This window comes from Antennarius striatus, chromosome 7 (assembly GCF_040054535.1).
Source record: "Antennarius striatus isolate MH-2024 chromosome 7, ASM4005453v1, whole genome shotgun sequence".
In the NCBI taxonomy this organism is placed as follows: Eukaryota; Metazoa; Chordata; class Actinopteri; order Lophiiformes; family Antennariidae; genus Antennarius; species Antennarius striatus.
Genome location: NC_090782.1, coordinates 17019550 through 17040106, shown reverse-complemented (window position 1 = coordinate 17040106; position 20557 = coordinate 17019550). Strand labels below are relative to the sequence as shown.

The 20557-nt window shown below is 42.8% G+C and overlaps 1 protein-coding gene across 1 annotated transcript; it reads left to right on the top strand.

Moving 5' to 3' along the window:
* The first annotated feature begins 562 nt into the window (after nucleotides 1-562).
* On the top strand, nucleotides 563-18652 carry colgalt2b (collagen beta(1-O)galactosyltransferase 2b). Its single transcript, XM_068319804.1, has 12 exons — nucleotides 563-1445; nucleotides 10712-10822; nucleotides 10961-11078; nucleotides 11890-12024; nucleotides 12110-12314; nucleotides 12874-12993; nucleotides 13334-13407; nucleotides 13535-13641; nucleotides 14120-14252; nucleotides 14860-14987; nucleotides 15060-15266; nucleotides 17571-18652. Exons 1-12 carry the CDS (start codon nucleotides 1210-1212, stop codon nucleotides 17842-17844), a joined length of 1848 nt encoding a protein of 615 aa, XP_068175905.1. The 5' UTR covers nucleotides 563-1209; the 3' UTR covers nucleotides 17845-18652.
* Nucleotides 18653-20557: the final 1905 nt, after the last annotated feature.

Sequence of the window (20557 nt, the reverse complement as noted above, 5' to 3'; positions counted from 1 at the left end):
TTTTTTTAGATACTGTTGATATAATTCTTTCACATCCTTTTGTTTTCCATCTATAGAGGGATTTTATTCCATGTTCTCTCACATCTTTCTTTAGAATTGTCTCTGTGGGCTTACATTGACACAATTTCTGCTATTTCTTCCTAGTAAAGATAACACAGCCATTTTTTTTTCATGTTGATAAGAAGAACATCCTTTCAGACCTGGAGAGAAGCACCAAAATAAACTCCCTTATGGTAATTGTGTTGTGATATCTATACATTTTCAAAGTTTTTCAAAAGACTTTGTTTTGTGACAATCCATTGAAGGCTTTAATGAATATTTATCTGGTTTAAGGAAGAAGGACAATCACTCAGCTCATTAAAGAACAAGTCAAGTCTGATTTATAAACACTATTGGCAAATCACAATGAAAAGTTTCCAAGTACAGCAGGTCTAGACTGTATTATGGACACCCAACAACCCCCAAGAACAAAAACACAAAGATAACAGTGATAAAAAAAAAGAAAAAAAAAAGTCTTGTAATAGAAAGAAACCTGGAGCAGGGGGATGGGGATGGGTGAGTGAGAACTTTCATTTTGTGCTAAATAGTTGTACATTTTCAGTCTATCCACCTGTTTTTCAACAAATCTTTAAACATGTATTTTCATTTTAAACATCTCCAGTATTATTTGAACATGTATTGATGTAGTCATCAACCTTCCACCTTCCACCATAATTAACCTCATAATTAAGGACAATGCAGCCTCTGTGACGTCATACGTGACACGAACAAACACTGAGGAATGTCCATAGAGCTGGTTGTAACAAAGAAGTCCACCAAAGGGATTAAAAGATATGCTACTATTTAGGACCCATTTATGTAAAAAAAAAAAAAAAACCTTTATTTTTTGTATAAATTAATAAAATTACCGCATTTTTGCAGCTGTAGGATGACGTCAGACATCTTCATCCAAGAGGAAAGAAGACTTTGATAGTGAGCAGCAAGCAGGGTGAGGAAACGTCTGTTTGTTTGTTTGTTTGTTTGTTTGTTTGTTTGTTTGTTTGTCTGCACACACGCACGCACTGACCGGCAGCAGCAGTAATCAACAGGAGTGTAGGGGAGGGGTAAGCTGTCCCACCCCCCACCCCCTCCCACCGTGGATCGGGACTACTTGACTCGCGTTGCCCCGCCGCTCCGGCTCAGGACTCTCGACGCGATCCAGACGCGACGATGCGGGCGGTCGGGGCCGTGGGAGCCGGTGTGCTGTGGGCTCTGCTGGTCGCTCTGGTGCCGGGCGACATGTCGGACCTGGTGACGCTGGTGCAGGAGCCGCTGAGGTCCGAGTCCAGCCTGCTGAAGCCAAAGGTTATGATCGCCATTGTGGCTCGGAACGCAGCGCACAGCCTGCCTCACCACCTGGGCTGCGTGGAGCGGCTGGAGTACCCGAAGGAGCGCATCGCCATCTGGTGAGGATGCTGCGCCTCCAATGCGTCGAAACCGGCATAGACACACAAAAAGAACTGGTGCTTCAGTAGTTACCCCCGGTTTGTAATGTATTCAGGGCAGGATCGCCACTTTTCCCAGTACATACTGTCCACAATCCGGACAGAATGTACTCTGGATTAAAGCAGCATGCGTCCGGGTTACGAACAGCTGGTTTACCGTCGCTTCTCGGACCTGTTGATGCGTTTTACGACCTGCTGCACCCCGGATCACTGTTCCCCATGTCTGACTCAGCACAAACCAGCGGAAATGTCTCTTTAAACAGCAGGTCGGGCAGGTATGGGGGGGGGGGGCACACCACACTCAAGGGTCCCTTTTGCGCCCATAGGAGCAGAATGGGATAATCCCAAAACTATTAAAACTCTGCAGGTGAGGGGATGAAAAGAGACATTGAGTCGGTCTGACAGCAGGAGGGGGGGAGTTCTGGGAAGTCATGCGTAAAATGTGTGTGTGTGTGTGTGTGTGTGTGTGTGTGTGTGTGTGTGTGTGTGTGTGTGTGTGTGTGTGTGTGTGTGTGTGTGTGTGTGTGTGTGTGTGTGTGTGTGTGCACGCACATGTGGGCCACGCAGCAAGTCCACTAAGAGATATTTGTAACTGGGGGCAGGTGGATTATTAAAAGCACAGATGTGAAGAATGTGAGGTGTGGTGGGACGTATTATAATTTTATCCCCAAATCACATTCTTGTCTTCACCTGCTGAAGATGCGCTGCCAGTTCCTATTATGAGATGCTCCTTGAATACTGAGTGTCTTAACTAATACTAAAGGCCACATCAGGAATATGAGCGGCATCTCTCCCGTTATAATAATTAATGCGAATCTGTCCTGTCTGTCGAGTAGGATGACGTGTATGAGATCATTTTCCTGAGGTTGCCCTTGACCTAGCACACCCTATTTGTGTGTGTTTATGATGCATTATGGAAATAAATTAGATTATGGCCACAAACTAACACGTGGAGAAAATGATGTAGATTATGGGGAACAGTTAAAATAGGACGACTGATTTGTTCCTTTGATGATCACACGTTTGAATAATAAGAGATTAGAAACAGAGGAAATACGTTAAACGGGGTGTTTTTGCTTATTAAAAGATTAATTGGGGTTTTGCGGCCAGGCTGTTAACAGAATGACACGTTAAACTTCGCAATACTCATGCAGCTCTGTGGCTTTTTGTTTCTCTTTGTCTTCGTAATCACTGCTCGACAACTTGTAAACCAAACCACTGTAATTAACTATTCAGCTCCCTCTGAAAGTGTTGATCCATGTTGGCCTTTAATAGTACATTAGTACTCTGCGGTTCAGAGCCCTAACCCAGTGGAGATGGACACTGAGGAACACGCTCAGAGACCGGAGGTTGTTCTGCTCCTGAAGATCCTATTCTGATCTTTATCAGATGCTGCAAACCAACACCAGACGTCCTCATGCATCCAGGAAAATTCACTGAAAATGAAACACAAATCGGGAAGGATTCTTGTTTTTATTTAATGCTCCACTTGATGACACATAATTTAACATATTCTGAGGTTTTCTGGACAGATGAGCATTTCCACTTTATATTTTAGAATGCATAATCTGCATGGGAGCAGGTTTTGCTGAAGAAATACGATGTACGTTCTCAAGGTGTCTTAAAACTTGGTTAGAAATAAATCCCGTTTCCAGAAATCTAGACAAGTTTTGACCAGTTTTAGAATGCTGGGTAGTCAGAGTTTCCAGTTTGAGCCTGTTGACAGATAATCTGAATTGATTACCAATCTCTTTCTCTCTTGATACTTCACTCGGGATGATCGGTATGATCTGCTTTTCATTTTTTCCTCCACATGTACGTGAGAAGAGATTCTCAGTCTGCTTGTAGAGAATGAAAAAATGTTGGAATTTAGTGGAAGAGGGGGGGTGGGGTGGATGGTCGGGTGGGGAGAAGTGGTTAACAATGCAGGGAAGATACCCACAGGGCATTTAGCAGGTTGGTTAATCCACTTTCCCAGAGGATGTTCGTCTCTCTCTCTCCCTTTGTCTCGTTTCCTCATCCTCTGCCTTCACAGGACGTCTGTGAGGCATTACCAGACAATCCATGCCGTCTTTCACAATGGCTGATTATGTGAGTGAAAGCTAAGGAGCTCAGTAGATGTGACAGAGTGTTGAGTCAGGAAACAGAAGCGAGAGCTGGAGGACATCATCCTGGGAGATCATGGACGTACGTCTCAGGTCTCATGACAGTTTTTTGTGATGCAGGTGTCCGAACCAGGATTAACGCCTCACACCCTGCCTGTCCAGATGTTGTCTGGATTTGTTGTTCTTGTGTCTCGAGTTTTGTCCAGTTGTACTTGTAACTTCCTCTCAGGCATGTGTAAAACAGGCGAGATGTGAGGGAAAAGGTGGACGGTCTGCAGCCAAGGTCACATAGTTTCCCCATCAGTGACTTTAAATTAGGAACCCAACAGCTTTGCCATTTGTTCCTGGTCTGAGTTACTTTTATTTGTGCTTCTTCAATGGAGAACCACCAAAGACGTCGTACGCGGCGAACCGTTGTCTCGTTTGTATCAACATCTGAGGAGGATTTTAAAATTTCAGGCCAGCATTATTTTGCTCCTCGTGCTGCTCGTTGCTGGCTTCCCGCCGGTTGTGGGTATGTGGTGAGTTATTTTCCAGGTGCTGAACCGGGGGCTGTGACGGTGATTGGTGGACTTGTCAGACACAAACTGAACCTCACTCAGGAGGTCATCAAAGCGTTGACATCATCAGCCTTCCTGGCAGCTCCTCATTCATAATCGCCATGTTTTTTTTTAATTTACACCAAAGCACCTTCTCCATTTTTTATGACTGTTATTGTACTTTACACTCAGACTATGTAATTTTCCTCAGCCCTTAAACGTAGACGCTGAATTCTTCATGGACAGATATGATAATGACATCCTGTATTTACTATACCGTCATGATAAAGGCGAAACGATGAAACGGTCCAAACCACATCCAGCTCAACTGTTTCATAGACATTATTTGCCACATGTTATAAGAAGCAACATGACATAAATTATGTTTTCATAAGTTCACATACTTACACATCAATAAACAGATTATAAAAAATAGATTAAAAAAAACATGCAGCTTTAGCGTTAGGGTTTGCAGAGGTTTTCCTTTCCCGTAACAAGTGATCACTTTTTCTTTTTAAAAAACATTTCTGAATAAAATGCAGTAGCTGTGTAGTGGGACACCTAAATGGACACTTTAATGCTTCACGGTGTCTCACATGGTGTTTATCCCACTCTGGTTAACTCAAATTCTGGATTGTCCGACAGAAAAGTTAAACCATCATCGACTTGTGATCATATTTGGACAAAAAATATCTTATTATATATTACTCATGGAAAAAAAAAAAAACTTACCTAACTTCCCTGCTTGGCAGAGTGAAACACATTAGACTTGTTCTCTTAAAATGATATATGATTAAAATACTTAAAACAGCTTCTGTTCTTGTGCTCGGTGTCACAGTCACTGATTATTTTTATCCTCCACAAATCACTTTTATTGCACTGCATAGATTGCTGCAATGCAAACTAACAACATCTATCGAATGTTGAGACAGACCACAGTGAGCTGCATCGTTGTTCTGCTATACAACTTATCAGCAACATAATACACACACACTTTGAGGTTGTCTGGTGTAATTTCATAATAGAAAACATGAAACCACTCTTTTTTTTTTAAAGGACACGAACTAGCTGGGTTACATGAATAAATGTAAGGGTTAGGAGAGACTAGGATTGTGATGGTTGTGAAGTTGGATGGTTGCATGAGAGGTTTACCTGGTCCAGGTGCGTCACCTCAGGTCCTCTTTGGATGCCGGTCCATCCAGAACAAATTGTTCCTAGTTTTGCCAGGCAGAAAAGGTGTCCCTTGCAGGAGAATAGTTTGTCCAAATATATGGAATAAATTATCAGGATAGGATTAACTATTGTGTATGAAAGATTAGCATCATCTGCTTTTGGTGTGTGTCAGTATTTATTGGATCCCAGTGCTGGCTCTCTGCACTAAAACCAACGTGAATACCATCATTCTTTTGGTGCAAGTAAGTCTATGAATGCAATGTGTTTCTCATCTGGCATAAATTCCCAGTGTGCTTGACTACTATTACATACATGATATGTGTGTGTTTGTGCTCTGCTCTACTGGCTCAGCCCTGCTTTTCCATTCTCTTTGGCAGCAGCCTCAAGAGCTCCACCGTGAGCCATAACTACCACACAGAGCAAAAGGCCGCAATCATCTCTGACCTCCCAATCAGTATCTCCTGAGGAGTTGGATCCTACAGTCTTAGTCCATCCAGGGGAAAGAATAAAGGCCTTTTAGATTTGGTCAGATGTTTGGCTGACACATAAAAAACCATCCATGTGCTGAAGTGGTACCATTTGCTATTAATTTGCAAATGTTAGTTTTTAACAGCTCACATGTAAACTTACTGAAACAGCTGGAATTACTTTTTTAATCTAGAAAGGATTAATGTCTGGGACTATTTTTCACTGTGGATGAATACAAGTTTAGCAGCATGATTGACTGAGAATGAGCAGTGTTTGTGGTACACATGTTGCCTGAACGTGTCCTGTAGGCGTTGGTTTGACGTTTCTCACTCTTCAGGTGTGAGAACACCAAGAACACGGACATACTGAACGCCTGTGGGCTGTATTGGAAAATAAAGACGCTACATAGCTAATGATGGGGTGTTATTAACTTAACATGCTATGTAGGTTTATGATTGCAGTGACTTCACAGCCTTATCTTTGCCAGCCATTCACTGAGTCCTAACAGGCAAACTAAAACTAAAGGGATGCAGCTGACTGCTTTTAAGAGCCCAGCCCTCCTCCCTTGAGCGAGGAGGCATTCACTGGAACCATTTCTCCCCAGACTGGTCTCATAATTTCAATCAGCTGCAGTAAACAAAGACAATAGTTTTTTTCCAATTCAATCTCTTCTTATTGACCCCCCCTCCCCCCCTCTCTGGCCTTTTTATTCCTGGAATGAAAACGGTCATTTTAAGACTTTGTTTTTGACTGTGGATTCTTGCTTAGATTCCCCGTGTGTTCAGGCACACTCCCAGCTATATTGTTAAAGCCTGTCATGGAGCAGAGATACATAGATGCACTTCTTGATTTTAACCCCCATCTGCACAGGAGGAGGCTTGGATACTGAAGCAGATTATATAAAGAAGAGGCAGATGTGAAGAGGGAGGGAGAGAAAGAAAGACACAGGTCCACTGTTCACTGGTCAGTTCAAGTGTTTAGTGCAATGTTTTCATGAACAGTGGAGTATTCATTAGAAGGACCGGTGCTCATGTTGTCATAGAGGAAATATAATTTTAGCCCCATCTATGTTTGTGTCATAGATAAACTGCTTTTTTCCTTCTGCACCCCCTTCTTGTCATAGTCCCCATCTTTCTCTTCCATTCTTCACTCCCTATATCCTCTTCCTTTCCTCACTTTCAATCTTTTTTTCTTATAGTTTTTCACCCGAGTTTGTTTTTTATTTGCTTTGAATTTCCGCCTCTGACAGATGTTACATTTGTTGGTTTGTTTGTCAGGTCTTTAACAGAATTACGCAAAAAGTTCCTCAATGGATTGTCAAGAATGTTCGGCCTGTGGCGAAGAAAAACCCGTGAAAATTACGGGTGATTGGGTAACAGAGGCAGATGTAGGATTCGTTTTGCCCCGTTTCCTGTAACCATTCACTTCTTCAGTGCCATTCATGGGACTGATGGGTTTGGGATGGTGTCCAGTTACATAGTGTAATCAGTAAAAGGTATAAAGCAGCTCTATATTCATTGTCGTGCTATCTTCTACCATCAGTCCACACTCGCTGTCTCTATTTACAGTAACCATGGTGACTATCTTGCGTTAGTCTTGAATATGAACACTGAATATTACACTTCAGTGCCAGTGCGCCAGCCATGGCTGCTTTTGTTGATCCTGAGAGTCATGAGGAATTCAGGTCTTGCCGCCCCGGCCCCTCCTGTTGCCTCCCTTACCGCTCTAGTTGTCCCATTCCCCTTCCATCTCTCTACCCGTTCCACCCCCCTCCTCTTTCTGCTTTGCCCCCTCCACCATCAAGAGGCTTTGGAGCCACATCAGCTTCCGTAGAAGAGACGATATGCTGCAAAGTCAACACAGAGACACACACTAGCACGGTTATTATGTTTTTAAGACATCTAAGCTCGAGTCTGAATGAAACGTTTTTACTTCTTAATTATATGCGGTACCCAGTTATTGTTGGCAGTGATATTTGATAGTTTATTTAATCAACAGCTAGCTGACACAGGCCTGATGGTGCCTTTCAGACCTGTGTTTAGCTAAAAGGGCCTTTCTCAGGGACCGGCCTCTGTGTTTAAGGCTAGATGTCAGCCTTTGATACACACACACACACACACACACACACACACACACCGTCTGATGCACTCCTGTGGGAATATGAATGTATATATCTCAGAGAGAATGGGATAATCATCACTTTAGGTGATGCAAATTCCGATGCAATGTGACCCAAAGCAAGGTCTTACTGAAATTACTACACACTGAGGAAAAATGCAAATCCTTGGTAATATTTATCATACTTTTTTTTTTTATACAGCTTCCACATTTTATTTTCCAGTTTATTACTGTCTCTGCATGCTAGCTGCTGTGATGCTGATTGAGTCCAGACGTAACGTGTGGATGCCTTGAGATGAGTAAAGTCTTGATTTGTGTCCGCAGGTTAAAGGGCATATTGTGGAGTACACATAAATGAGTTAATGAGTGAATAAATAAATGGATGGATTGGAAGAGGGCAGCTCTGTGTGATGCATGTGAGTCCAAGGGAAGCATGTGTTGTCCAGATGCTGTTCATAAAAAGGAGAGAGGAAACCCAACCCCAAAACTGCAGGATGCAAAATAATGAGGCTGGAACAGGAGTGAGGAGATGCATCACGAGAAGGGGAAGAGGAAGATACGGATTAGTCAAGAGAAGAGAAGACTAAGATGCCAGATTATTGCATTTGCTGCAAGGTCTTGTTGTGTCGTTTAAGTCAGATGAGCTTCATGACTCTGGACATCAGCGTGGGAGAGGTCAAGTATTTGACAAGGGAGTGTGAAGCCTCTCAATCGGCACCGGCTGAAAACAAAAAACTGAGGAGGAGGAGTGCACAGATGCCTCATGAGGAAGGGCAAACAAGTTCAGAATAAATGAGACAGAGGTGATTAAAAAGTAGCACCATCAACAAGTCTATGCAGGTTTTTCATGAACACATGTTTCCTCTTCTTAGGCGGACGCCCTTCATCCTGTGTCAGCGGATTACCTTGAACATGTGAAGCGCGTGTCCTGCTAAGAAGAGACTATAAAAACACAAAGGGTCTCCTGAGACGTTCATTTATATTCTTCCTGATTTAATGAGTTCATTTAAAAAAAAACCAAAAACATCAGCATTAGCATTTTAATGTGGTTTCTGAAAGGCAGAATTTACCTGACTATGATTTTAATTTGGAGGGATTTTACTGGGTTCTTTCAAGAATTTACCAAATTAGTTATGTTTCAGAGGATTTCTGCACATTTTTAATTTACCGAAATGCAAACAGAATTCCCTCTTTACTTCCTCTTTCTGTTGTCCACTGTTAATGTTCCAGCTTCCTTCTTCCTATTTACATATAATCTGTGTTCCCACCTTCTTTATCATGCACCGTTTACTTCCCAGAAGTTTCACGCTCATAAATCTCCTTCTGGAGGTGTGTTTGTTGATAGAAGACGGCGTGTAGGAACACATTTACTGTATTTTTCCAAACCGATGCACCGTTTAGAGGTTGAAAACTGTGTAAATATGTGTACACATCTACTTATTACCAACAAATCAGATGTTTCATAGTGCTTCAATCTTATGATGAAAAACAAAAATGTCTTTAATTACTCGTGGGTTATACTCATCCACATGGGCTTGTTTCAACATGTTTTTAGGTTTTACACACATTTTAACAGACACATTTAAAATAGTTAAACACCACCTGTGCAACAGATAAATCACCAGTATGTAGTAAAAACAACATTCCCAGCAACAAAAATGAAGGTCCTTATGTTTTACCATACATCTGCAAGTGTTGGCATGTGACAAAAACACATGCAAACACAGGAACACACACATTATTAAAATTATTGACTGTGTCTCCGTGGCCTGAAGGAGATACAGTCAATAATTTGTGCAGCTGTTGGTTTTTTCTGATGAGCTCTTTATCCATCTGAGATAATTGAAATTCTAAATACAGGAGCAATCCATGCTCTTTCTGACCAGTGTGTGTGTGTGTGTGTGTGTGTGTGTGTGTGTGTGTGTGTGTGTGTGTGTGTGTGTGTGTGTGTGTGTGTGTGTGCATGTGTGTGCATGTGTGTACATGTGTAATACAACTCCAAACTGGTTGATGTGTGATTTTTGCATGTGTCTGTGTGATGATAGAAGCGTATGTGCGCAGTTCTGTGTGCAAGCAGGTGTCTCTGTGTCACTATTTAGTGGATTAGTGAAGGGTGTCAAAAGTCTTGTTGTATGTGTGTGTGTGTGTGTGTGTGTGTGTGTGTGTGTGTTCATGCCCCAGTCAGTCTAAAATTTCGGAGAGAGTACAGCGAGGAATATTACAGCAAGCAGTGGAAAACTCCATCTGACTAAGTGAGTGTGTGTTTGTGTGCATTTCTGCTCACATTTTGTTGACCTTTCCTCTTTGAAGGGAAATTTAAATGCAAACGCCGGCGACACTTACTGAAATGTTTAAGTGATAGCAAACTGCACAGTAATGCGCAATGACTTATTTTTTTCAGTTTTAAATCCTCTTGATATATTAAGTAGAATATATCCACACACACTGTTCTCTCTAGAGCTCTGTTCTTCTTACCCAAACGGCCTCTGAGTGATGTCTAACTGTCTATCGACTCAGAGTTTGTCCATTCTCCAGCAGTGCAGTTAAAAAAAACAATTAGGAGGCTTTGCAAAAGGAGGCAACCTGTTAACAGGTAACAATTAAAAAAATCTGGAATCCAGGATATCTTTTTCCACAACACGCTTTTTAAATGTCATGAAGTCTGTCACGTTCAGGAATTATGTCTCTGCCTCGCATCCCGTTCCTTTGAAGGTCTGAAAACAATCCTGATTGGCTGAGGGGGTTGTTTCTGCACAGGGACGCCATGCAGCGGATGGTAAAGTGTTGTGTTTGTTTAAATCACATCCCGTTCTGTCTGTTTCAGGGCAGCAACAGACCATAATGTGGACAACACCACCGCTATGTTGAGAGAATGGCTGAAGAGAGCCCAGCGTGTGTACCACTATGTGGAGTGGAGACCCATGGAGGAGCCCAGGTGAGTCACGCTGCTGTGAAGATCATTCATCAGCCTCCACTCCAAATCATTCAGTTATTTTAACATTCATATGATCAGTCTTTTCCACATAGTTAGTGTTGTCCAAGAGATATTTGAGGTCTGTTGTTTCTGCATCAGATCCTACACTGATGAATGGGGTCCGAAGCACTGGCCTCCTTCACGGTTCAACCATGTGATGAAGCTGAGGCAGGCGGCGCTGAAGGCAGCCAGAGAACGATGGGCTGACTACATACTAGTAAGACTTAGAAACCGCCATTCAACATTTATAAAATTTCTATAAACACAAATAAAGTGATGCTACCCTATGAAAGGCAAAGTGCTGTATGAAGTTTGAGCATAAAAAAATCTAAATCTTTACAAAACGGCAATAGAAGGAATGAAATGAAAGTGACTTTTGCAGCTAAGTACAAAACAAAACGATTTCTTAGAGCAATTTTGCATCCTTTTTTTTTTTTTTTTACAACGTATTGTGTTCTGCGTCCTGATTGGCTATAGCTCTCTGTGTCTCCTGTACAGTGCAGAATCGTTCTTTGGTTTCACTCTATAATACTGGGCTTATTTTTCTACTAAGGTTTGAGCTTTGAGAGTTTAAACAAGACAGAAAAGTGTGAAAATGTCAATGCCTGTCTCAGAAAAGTGTACAAGATGTGCAGTGAGGGGTTGTATAGACTGAAAACATCTATAATACTAAAAAATAAAGCTTACTACTTTGTGGATTTCGCCGATCACAAGTTATTTTCAGACCGTATCTCCCTTGATTACCGAAGGATCGCTGTATTTAGTTTTGTTCCCAATAAACGTCACTTTCACTACGTATTTTTTTTCTGCAATGGGACACAGCATCTCCTGGGTTGATTCAGGCAGGAAGCCCAGCTACCGTCTCTATCAACGTCCATGAATAACCTCATGATTAGTTTTCTCTTGTTGTGGGAAAACAGACCCAGTTCTGTTTGTGTTTGTCAGCCAACAACAAAACCTTTGGGAAACGTTAATTTATTGTCAAAAATTATGTTATAATAACTAACTTTCCCTCTCTGATGGTTTAGTTTGTCGACAGCGACAACCTGTTGACCAACCCACGTGTGCTCGACCTGCTGATGGCTGAAAACCTGACTCTGGTGGCTCCCATGATGGAGTCACGCTCACTCTACTCCAACTTCTGGTGCGGCATCACCCCTCAGGTACCCGGGAGACTCTGCAGCTCTGCATCCACTGATCTGGAGTCGGTATCTGAGAATGGTGTCATGCATCTCTACCTTCTCTCAGGGTTACTACAAGCGAACCCCAGACTACCAGCCGATCAGGGAGTGGAAGCGGCTCGGCTGTTTCCCCGTTCCCATGGTGCACAGCACCTTCCTGTTAGACCTGCGTCGTGAGTCCAGCAGGGACCTGGCCTTCCATCCTCCTCACCCGGACTACAGCTGGGCCTTTGATGACATCATGGTGTTTGCCTTCTCGGCGCGTCAAGCAGGTCGGCGTGAGAACTGAGATCACAACAAACTTCTACATTTCTGGCGGAGCTGCAAACGCCAGATTGGCCCTGAATGACTGCAGCGTATCTGTGCCTCTTTAGTTCATTAGAAACTGGCTTAATCTTAAACATGTGGAGCAGATGAGTTAGCGTAGCATAAAATAGATCCATGTGTTGACTGTTTGTGCAACTATATGTTTGGGCTAGCCGTGCCACCTGTTTGTGAGAAGGATATGGCAAATATTTCTGAAAAATTTCATTGTAATTTTCTGGAAAAGTGAGCCCTGGGGAGGGAACAAGGAATCATACTTTGAGGTTTATACAGAAGATGGTATGGATCCGACTATGGCTGCAAGGGCAATGTAGTAGTGTAGGTCATGATGTCACCATTAGTAAACTATGTAAAGTCTGAGTGTGGATGATGATGTTTATTTAAAATTTTTAGGCCAAGAGGTCTTATTTATATAACCGTGTGTGTGTGTGTGTGTGTGTGTGTGTGTGTGTGTGTGTGTGTGTGTGTGTGTGTGTGTGTGTGTGTGTGTGTGTGTGTGTGTTCCAGATGTGCAGATGTATGTGTGCAACAGAGAGCACTATGGATTCCTGCCCGTCCCTCTAAAGGCACAACAGAATGTAGAAGATGAAAAGGAGAGTTTCATACACACCATCACAGAGGCTTTGAGTGAGTTCAGACACACACACACACACACACACACACACACACACACACACACACACACACACACACTGCACCTCTCAGGTTTGTTTCTTCTCCTTCTTGACCTCTTCGACTCTGTGACTTCATCCTGTCCTCCTCCTCCTCCTCCTCACTGCCTCCATCTCTTCTGTCTGTTTTTTAACCCCCACCCTTACTCGCTTTCCCTCCCGCCTCCATCGCTGCTCTTCTCTCTGTCTAGTGTCTAAATAAACCAAATTAAACAAACCACCACAGGCCAGAGGAAATGTAATCGTTATCTACAATGGTTTTCACGTTTCCTCGCTCCTCCTACTCTTGTCTACAGTCGAACACAACATCGAGCCTTCTGAGCATCTGTACTCGCCGCCATCACTGCAGGACATCATCGCCTTTGATCAAGTGAGTTGTGAGTTTGCTGATCTCAACTTTCTGTACTTAGTGATTATCATCAATGCCATGTCGTGTTTTTGAAGAACTTCTTCTTCTTCTTCTCACTAAAGAGAGTCGTCTCTTTTCTCTCTTTTAGATTTTCTTGATCAATCTGAAGCGGCGCCTGGACAGAAGAACCAGGATGTTGAAGACATTATCTTCTCTAGGTCTACATGCCACGCTGATAGACGCAGTGGACGGCAAGTAGGTCAAACAAACAGACCTACAGGAATGCGATGAACTGACCTGAGGGCTGGATTGGCCGATTAAAAAAAACCATTTAGTTTGCAACAACAATAGAAATCACGGTTTCTACCTGAAGCATCCAATGCACTTAAACTGTGATCCTTCAGCGTGTTACCTTCACCTGTCTCACGTCTGAAGCTGCTTTCTGATACCCAAATCCAAACATCCTGTCTAAAGCAATGATTTGGTGTCGCGGTAGGAACGCGCTCGGCTTGCTTTCCCTCCTCACTTGTTTTTGTTTAATCTACTTTGAGAATGTCCTAATCCTTCTCTTAGTCTTTGTTTGTCTAGAAAACCGGATGACTTGTTGCAGCTTGCAGCTTGTTTTTGCAAAGAAGTTTTCTCCGTCAACAGATTTGGATGCAGAATAACAAGTGGAATTTAAACAAACATCCTTCTTTTCCTACTCATGCTATATTCCTTCGCTCGTTCTCAGGACTCTCAATACATCCCAGCTGCAGGCGTTAGGAATAGAGATGATGCCGCACTACAAGGACCCTTACTCTGGACGAGTCCTCACCAGGGGGGAGATCGGATGCTTCCTCAGCCATCATTCCATATGGAAGAAGGTGAGTGCAGGCAGAGGTGATGCGCTACTATGGGGAAGGTGGTTTGTGTAAAGAACAGTGAAGGTTAAATGTCTTATAACTGTAAGAATCAGGTTATTATACTCAAACAGTCATAGCTGAAAAAAGGACATAGGTCATAGCACATGAAGACATTACTTTACACAAATCTACTTCATATCAAAATTTTGAATTTATTGATCCTGAAATTCCTGCATAAATATTGTTCAAATAAGCAACAATTGAATTTAAAAGCAAATGTAGAAATGGAGAAAAAAAAAAGTCTGAATGTTTTAAAGCAGTGACCAAATAGCCAAACGTTTTAGAACAGTGGCAAGAACAGAAAATCCTCAAATAAATAAAATAAATCAAGTGAAACAGCAATTAAAAAGGATTTCCTTTTTAAAAAAAAATTGGTTAGAATGTCTTCAGTTCATTTTGTCTTGCATAACAACGTCTTATTATGCAAGACAAAATGACAAAAAAGACTTAACGTTTTCTTCTTCTTCTGAATATGCAGTGCATTTTCTAAATAAGACAAGCAAAAGTTAAATTGGTCATAAAAAAACCCCCACATCTTATGTGAGTTCTGGTCCTTTCTGTCCATCAGGTACTGGACCTGGGCCTGGAGAGAGTTCTTGTTTTAGAGGACGACGTGAGGTTTGAGCCCAGGTTTAAACGGCGGCTGCAGGCCATCATGGACGACGTAGCTAAAGCCCAGCTAGACTGGGACCTCATGTAAGAACGCCCTTCCTTTATCCACACTCACATTGTAAAACCTCCTCAACGATGTCTGTGTGTCTGCTCCAGCTACGTGGGGCGTAAGCGTATGCAGGTGCAGCAACCGGAGCAGTCTGTGGACGGCGTGAACAACCTGGTCAAGGCGGACTACTCCTATTGGACGCTCGGTTACGCTCTGTCAAAGCAAGGAGCGAGAAAGCTGCTGGCTGCTGATCCCTTCACAAGGATGCTGCCCATCGACGAGTTCCTGCCCATCATGTTCAACAAGCACCCAAAGTGAGCGCTCAGCTTCACTTGATGTTAAAGACAAACACAATAATATACACATAGAGCGGTGTGGGATTTACATTTGAGGATTGTGATACAGAAACGCACCGAATTCTGGAAAATTTTTAAAAAAAAAGTATTTATATGTTTGTCATGTTCGCAAACAGACAGCTGAACCTTTCTAGATGGTCTGGTTTATGAGCAGATGGACAAATATTTACTGAGCACCACAAAGAAATGATTGCAGGCGCACACTTACATAAAAATATGCCATGTAATCCACACGCTGAATATAATTTATGATGCACTAGTAAATGTTATATTTAAAATACGCTGCTGGTAAAATTAGGCATGCTCGAGCAGAAACGGGCTGGAGGGTGAAGCGGCAGTTCAGTTCACTGCTGTTCACTAATTATCTATTCATAGACACAAACATGAGCCTGCTGGAGACTTTTCACATTGTTGGATAATGTATAGTTATTCTAGTTTGTTCTCTGATGGTAAACCACTACTGCCGTTCCATCCAGTGCCAGTGTTCCCTATATGCATCTACATTTATCCGTTTTCCTTCTCCGCTTCTTCCTGATTATGTGCCGTTTTCTTTTTCCATCCAGCACCACCTCCTTCCTCTTCCTCCTTCTCATCTCCTCTGCTTCCTCACGGTGCCTTGTACAGAACACACAATGCTTCCACTTCTCTTTCTTTTCTCCTAAGGAAATTCCTGCCATGCCCTGACCTCCTCGAACTCCACCTCCACCTCCACCTCCCCTCTCCTTCCCATTTTTGGATTTTTTTTCTGTCCAGTTATCTCTCCACTGATTATGGCTCTCCTTTCATTCTTAATTTACTTTTCTTTCTCCTCCCCCACCCCACTCTTTCACATCCCCTCACTCTCTTCACGTTTTTGCACACCTACTCCCTTCTTGTGTCTCCCACTTCTCCTCCCCCTCCGTCCCTCTCTTTTTGAGGAATGTGGGCCAGCACAGTTCTTCCTGCCGGTTGGAGTAAAGGACAGGATTCCCATTGATAGAGGCCCGAGTGTGGGGGTGGGGTAGGGATGAACACTGACTGAGTGTATGTTACTATATAAATACATTTAGATGTGTGTCCAGTGTGCAGGGTATAGATTATTAATGAGTACACTGTGTGTGTGTGTGTGTGTGTGTGTGTGTGTGTGTGTGTGTGTGTGTGTGTGTGTGTGTGTGTGTGTGTGTGTGTGTGTGTGTGTGTGTGTTCACATATGAGAGAAGGTGAACTTGTCCAAATGTCAAAGAAATGCGACACATGGACCGAAAAATATGGAAAAGTGTAGATTTTATGACTCAGCAGGTGTGTATCATGTGCGTTAACAAATCAGATGTGTTGTATTGGAGCTATAAAAATAACACTCTGTTGATTTCCTCATGTGCTGGACACAAGTAAAAGAAATAGAATACACTAAAGTGTAAAAAGCCTTGGGATGTGGAAAACCTGTATCTGCATGTCCTCTAATAAAGGTGTCGGGTTTCACTGTCCTCCTGCAGCGCCGACGGCTCTGAGCAGCCGATTGGTCAGAGGACCTGACCTCTGTGGTGACCTCTGTCTGCACAAGTGTGATTCCGTCGAGTCCACGTGTCACACCGATCACACACATTGACAAAGCGTGATGGGGAAAAAAAAGCTAAACTGATAACGAAACAGTCGATTTAACCTAAAAATCTTTTATATGTATAAAGCAGTAATATGAAGAAAACCATAAATTGATGGGGTGAAAAGGAACATGAATAAAGCTTTGTCAGAGCAGACCGGCTTGTGTATGTGAGTTTAAGGAGCCACTTGAACCCAGTGGAGCCTGCTGATGTCACACTGACAGGAAGGCCCTTCCCAGCTAAAGAGCACTAACCCATTATCAACTGATCTGAGGGCCAAGGCTGGTTGTAAGAGGTTACAAGCTCCCATTACCTGGTCCCACACTTCCCAGAGTCCCCAGTACATCTATGTGTTAGCCTGTTAACTTCCTGTCTGCACTGAAAGTCAATACGAACACTAGAACTTCCTGTTAGCACTGACTGCAGACAGAATACTTAGATAACTCACTCACATTCCTTCAATGATCAATTCAAGTGTCACAATCTCAGGTTCATTCACTCTGGCAATCAGCTGACCTGTAACTTCCAATCAAATTCATGCGCCACAGGACCATCAATACCTGCCTTCTCCTCCCGCCTCCACAAGTTTATTGAAGGTGTTGGAGGGGTGTTTTCATTGTATGACCCATAAGCAGCAGCAGTAACTGTGTCCTCTTTCCTTCTCTACATCTTTCATCCCCCTCAGCACTGAATACATGTCTCACTTTGAGCCGCGGGACCTGAAGGCCTTCTCCGTGGAGCCGCTGCTCATTTATCCCACCCACTACACTGGGGAGCCAGGGTACATCAGCGACACCGAGACCTCCACCATCTGGGATGACGAAGCCGTGGCCACAGACTGGGACCGGCAGCACGCCCGTAAGACAGCGCAGCAGGGCCAAATTCGCCCCGTGGCGCAGAACAGCGTCACCGGAGACTCGCCGCCGCCCGCGGCTCGAGCCACGCGAGACGAACTCTGATACCTGAGAGCAGGAGAGACAGAGACTCGTGTTTATGATGCTGTGTGTGAAAACAGCAATGTGTAAGACTCTTGAGACACACACACACACACACACACACACACACACACACACACACGGAGGGTTTAAAGCAGAGTACTGATGTCTGCTCTGCTGCTGATAAGGACACTAAGAGGAGAAGAGGACGATCTGGGACGAGGGCCTGCAGGCCTTTAAACAAAATCTTTATTTATTCCCCCGTGAGCAGGCGATGAGTTTTTTGAGGAGAGCACAAAAAAAAAAAAAAAAAAAAATAGACGACAACAATTTTGTCAAAAAATTTTTTTAATGTTGTTTAACAGGATTTTTATTTAATTTTTTTTTAACACGCAGCTGAGGAATAAAAGAAACAAATGTGTGTATGTGAGTGTGTGTGTGTGTGTGAGTGTGTGTCTTTATTTGCACACTGCAATTTCAGAGGCTGACATCACACCCATGTTAAATCACGCACGCAGGCATGCACACACGCACACACACACACACACACACACACACACACACACACAGCTCTTTGCCCAGTGACAGGCCCTCATGGACGTTGTTAGTCTCGCTGCTTGTCGTTGCAGATGTCCACTGCTGCAGGCTGGTCCTGCTAGTTAGCATGTTAGCACATCAGTCACACATTCAGAGACGAGCTGCAGCCTGTGGGACGTTTGATTTGTTCACCTGCCTTCAGAATTTTTGTACATTTTCAAATGTACAAACTGATAACTGACTGACATCCTGATTTCAACTCTCTCAGCTGAAGCAATAAAACAACTTCTCCATTTCTATGTCATGTTATTTCATCACAGAGGACACCTGCGTCCTATCAGGGGTTTGGGATATGAATAAACTGAAGGGGCTGTTTAGATAGAAGCTGATGAGCAATAAAGACCCCAGGTCAAATTAAAATCCCTGAAAGCAACAGTGCACTCGTGTCTGATTAGACTAAATCTTTCGTTAAAGATAACGATATATTTACTATTGTTTATTAAGGAAACATAATCTTGCTTGAGTTTTTCACATGACCTTCCCTAAAATGTCAGACAGACTTTTTCCTCCTCGAGCCTTCGGAAAATAAGCCTCATGACATTTTACAAAACAGTGGTAAAACATGAAAGGAGCTGCAAGCTAGCAGTAAATTTGAGGTTTGAGCCTCTATCATATAGGAACCCACAGTGGGTGTGTTGGCTCCCACTGTTCACTGACTGGGAGAAACTGGTTTATAGTTCCTGTCTGCTGTGGGATCTGACAGGGACAGAAACAGATGAGTGCTGTTAGCACTGGAAGTTCACACAAGGAGAAATGGAGTCAGGGTTATTGAGCACAAAGCATCTATTTAAATATTAATATTGTACAGTTGGGTCGAGACGTGCTGCAAAACCTCACTCTTGTGCATCTGACAAAAACAGCACTATGGTGTGCTTTTCTTTCATGTCCTGCTTCATGTAAAATCTGCCAGACCAATACATCAAGTCAACCAGTTAGTTCTTTAATATAATTCTTCGTTTGTTTTAATATTTAACAGGGAATGTTAAAAACAGAACATTGTTTTTAACAGAACAGGTTTGTTTTCTCAGGTAATGCCGCAAACAGAAGGCTTAGCTCGCCCCCTGCTGGTCAAGTTGGGATCGCACGGCTTTTGCTCAGTGAGGCTGTGAAGGTACTGGCTGGTGGCTAAGATGATTCACTGTGGTATAGTGGTATACTGTATTTTGTAACTCATAAAATATTAAACTTTACATTGTATTCGAATTTTTTTCATATTCAGACTAATTAGATGCACTTGTAAAAAAAAGTACTTAATCCTAATTTAAAATGAATCTTTTAATACTCCCTGTAGGGAAATTATTTTTTTACACACACACACACACACACACACACACACACACACACACACACACACACAAACACAGGGGGCCTGCAGATGATTAAAAGTTGAGCAGTGGGCAGCTGTCACATGAGGTACACCAAAAGCAACTTGTAAGGGGATGACGCCTTGCTCAAAGGCACTTTGGCAGTGCTCAGGAGGTGAACTGTCCACATGGGTCTTGAACCAGCTACCATCTGGTCCCCAGTTTAATACCCAGCGGATTGAGCTACTGCTGCCCCAAAAGGTTTAATTATCAAGGAAAAGCTTTGCAGTCACACATTGATCAAGTTTATTGATCCTGCACTCGGGTAAGATGATTATAGACAGTTACTGACAGCTATCTGTCAGCTACCACACTCAGGTTTCATTTGCCCCGCTGACCCTTTCTAGTGTGTATTAAATAAGGTGAGTGTTCAACACATTATTATTGATGAAAAGTGTTATAGAGGAAAGAAAGTCACGGAATTGTGAAAAGAAAGAAAGCTCATACAACAAACACACACACACACACACACACACACACACACACACACACACACACACACACACAAACACACACACACACATCTTTACAGTATGAATATCGACCAGGAGAGAGTTTAACCCGGCCCGAGTCACTGAACCCATCATTTATCACACCAGTGTCATGGGATCGGTGTGTGACTTCAACTCAAACTGTAAGTGACTTTTATAAAGCAGTAATAAAACATGTCTGAAGACGTCCAGTGAGCCCTTGAGGTTTACAACATAACCTCAAGGAGCAAAGGCCACAACACAGAAAAACAAAAGCTAAGTTTGTTATCATTTAAAATACTTTAT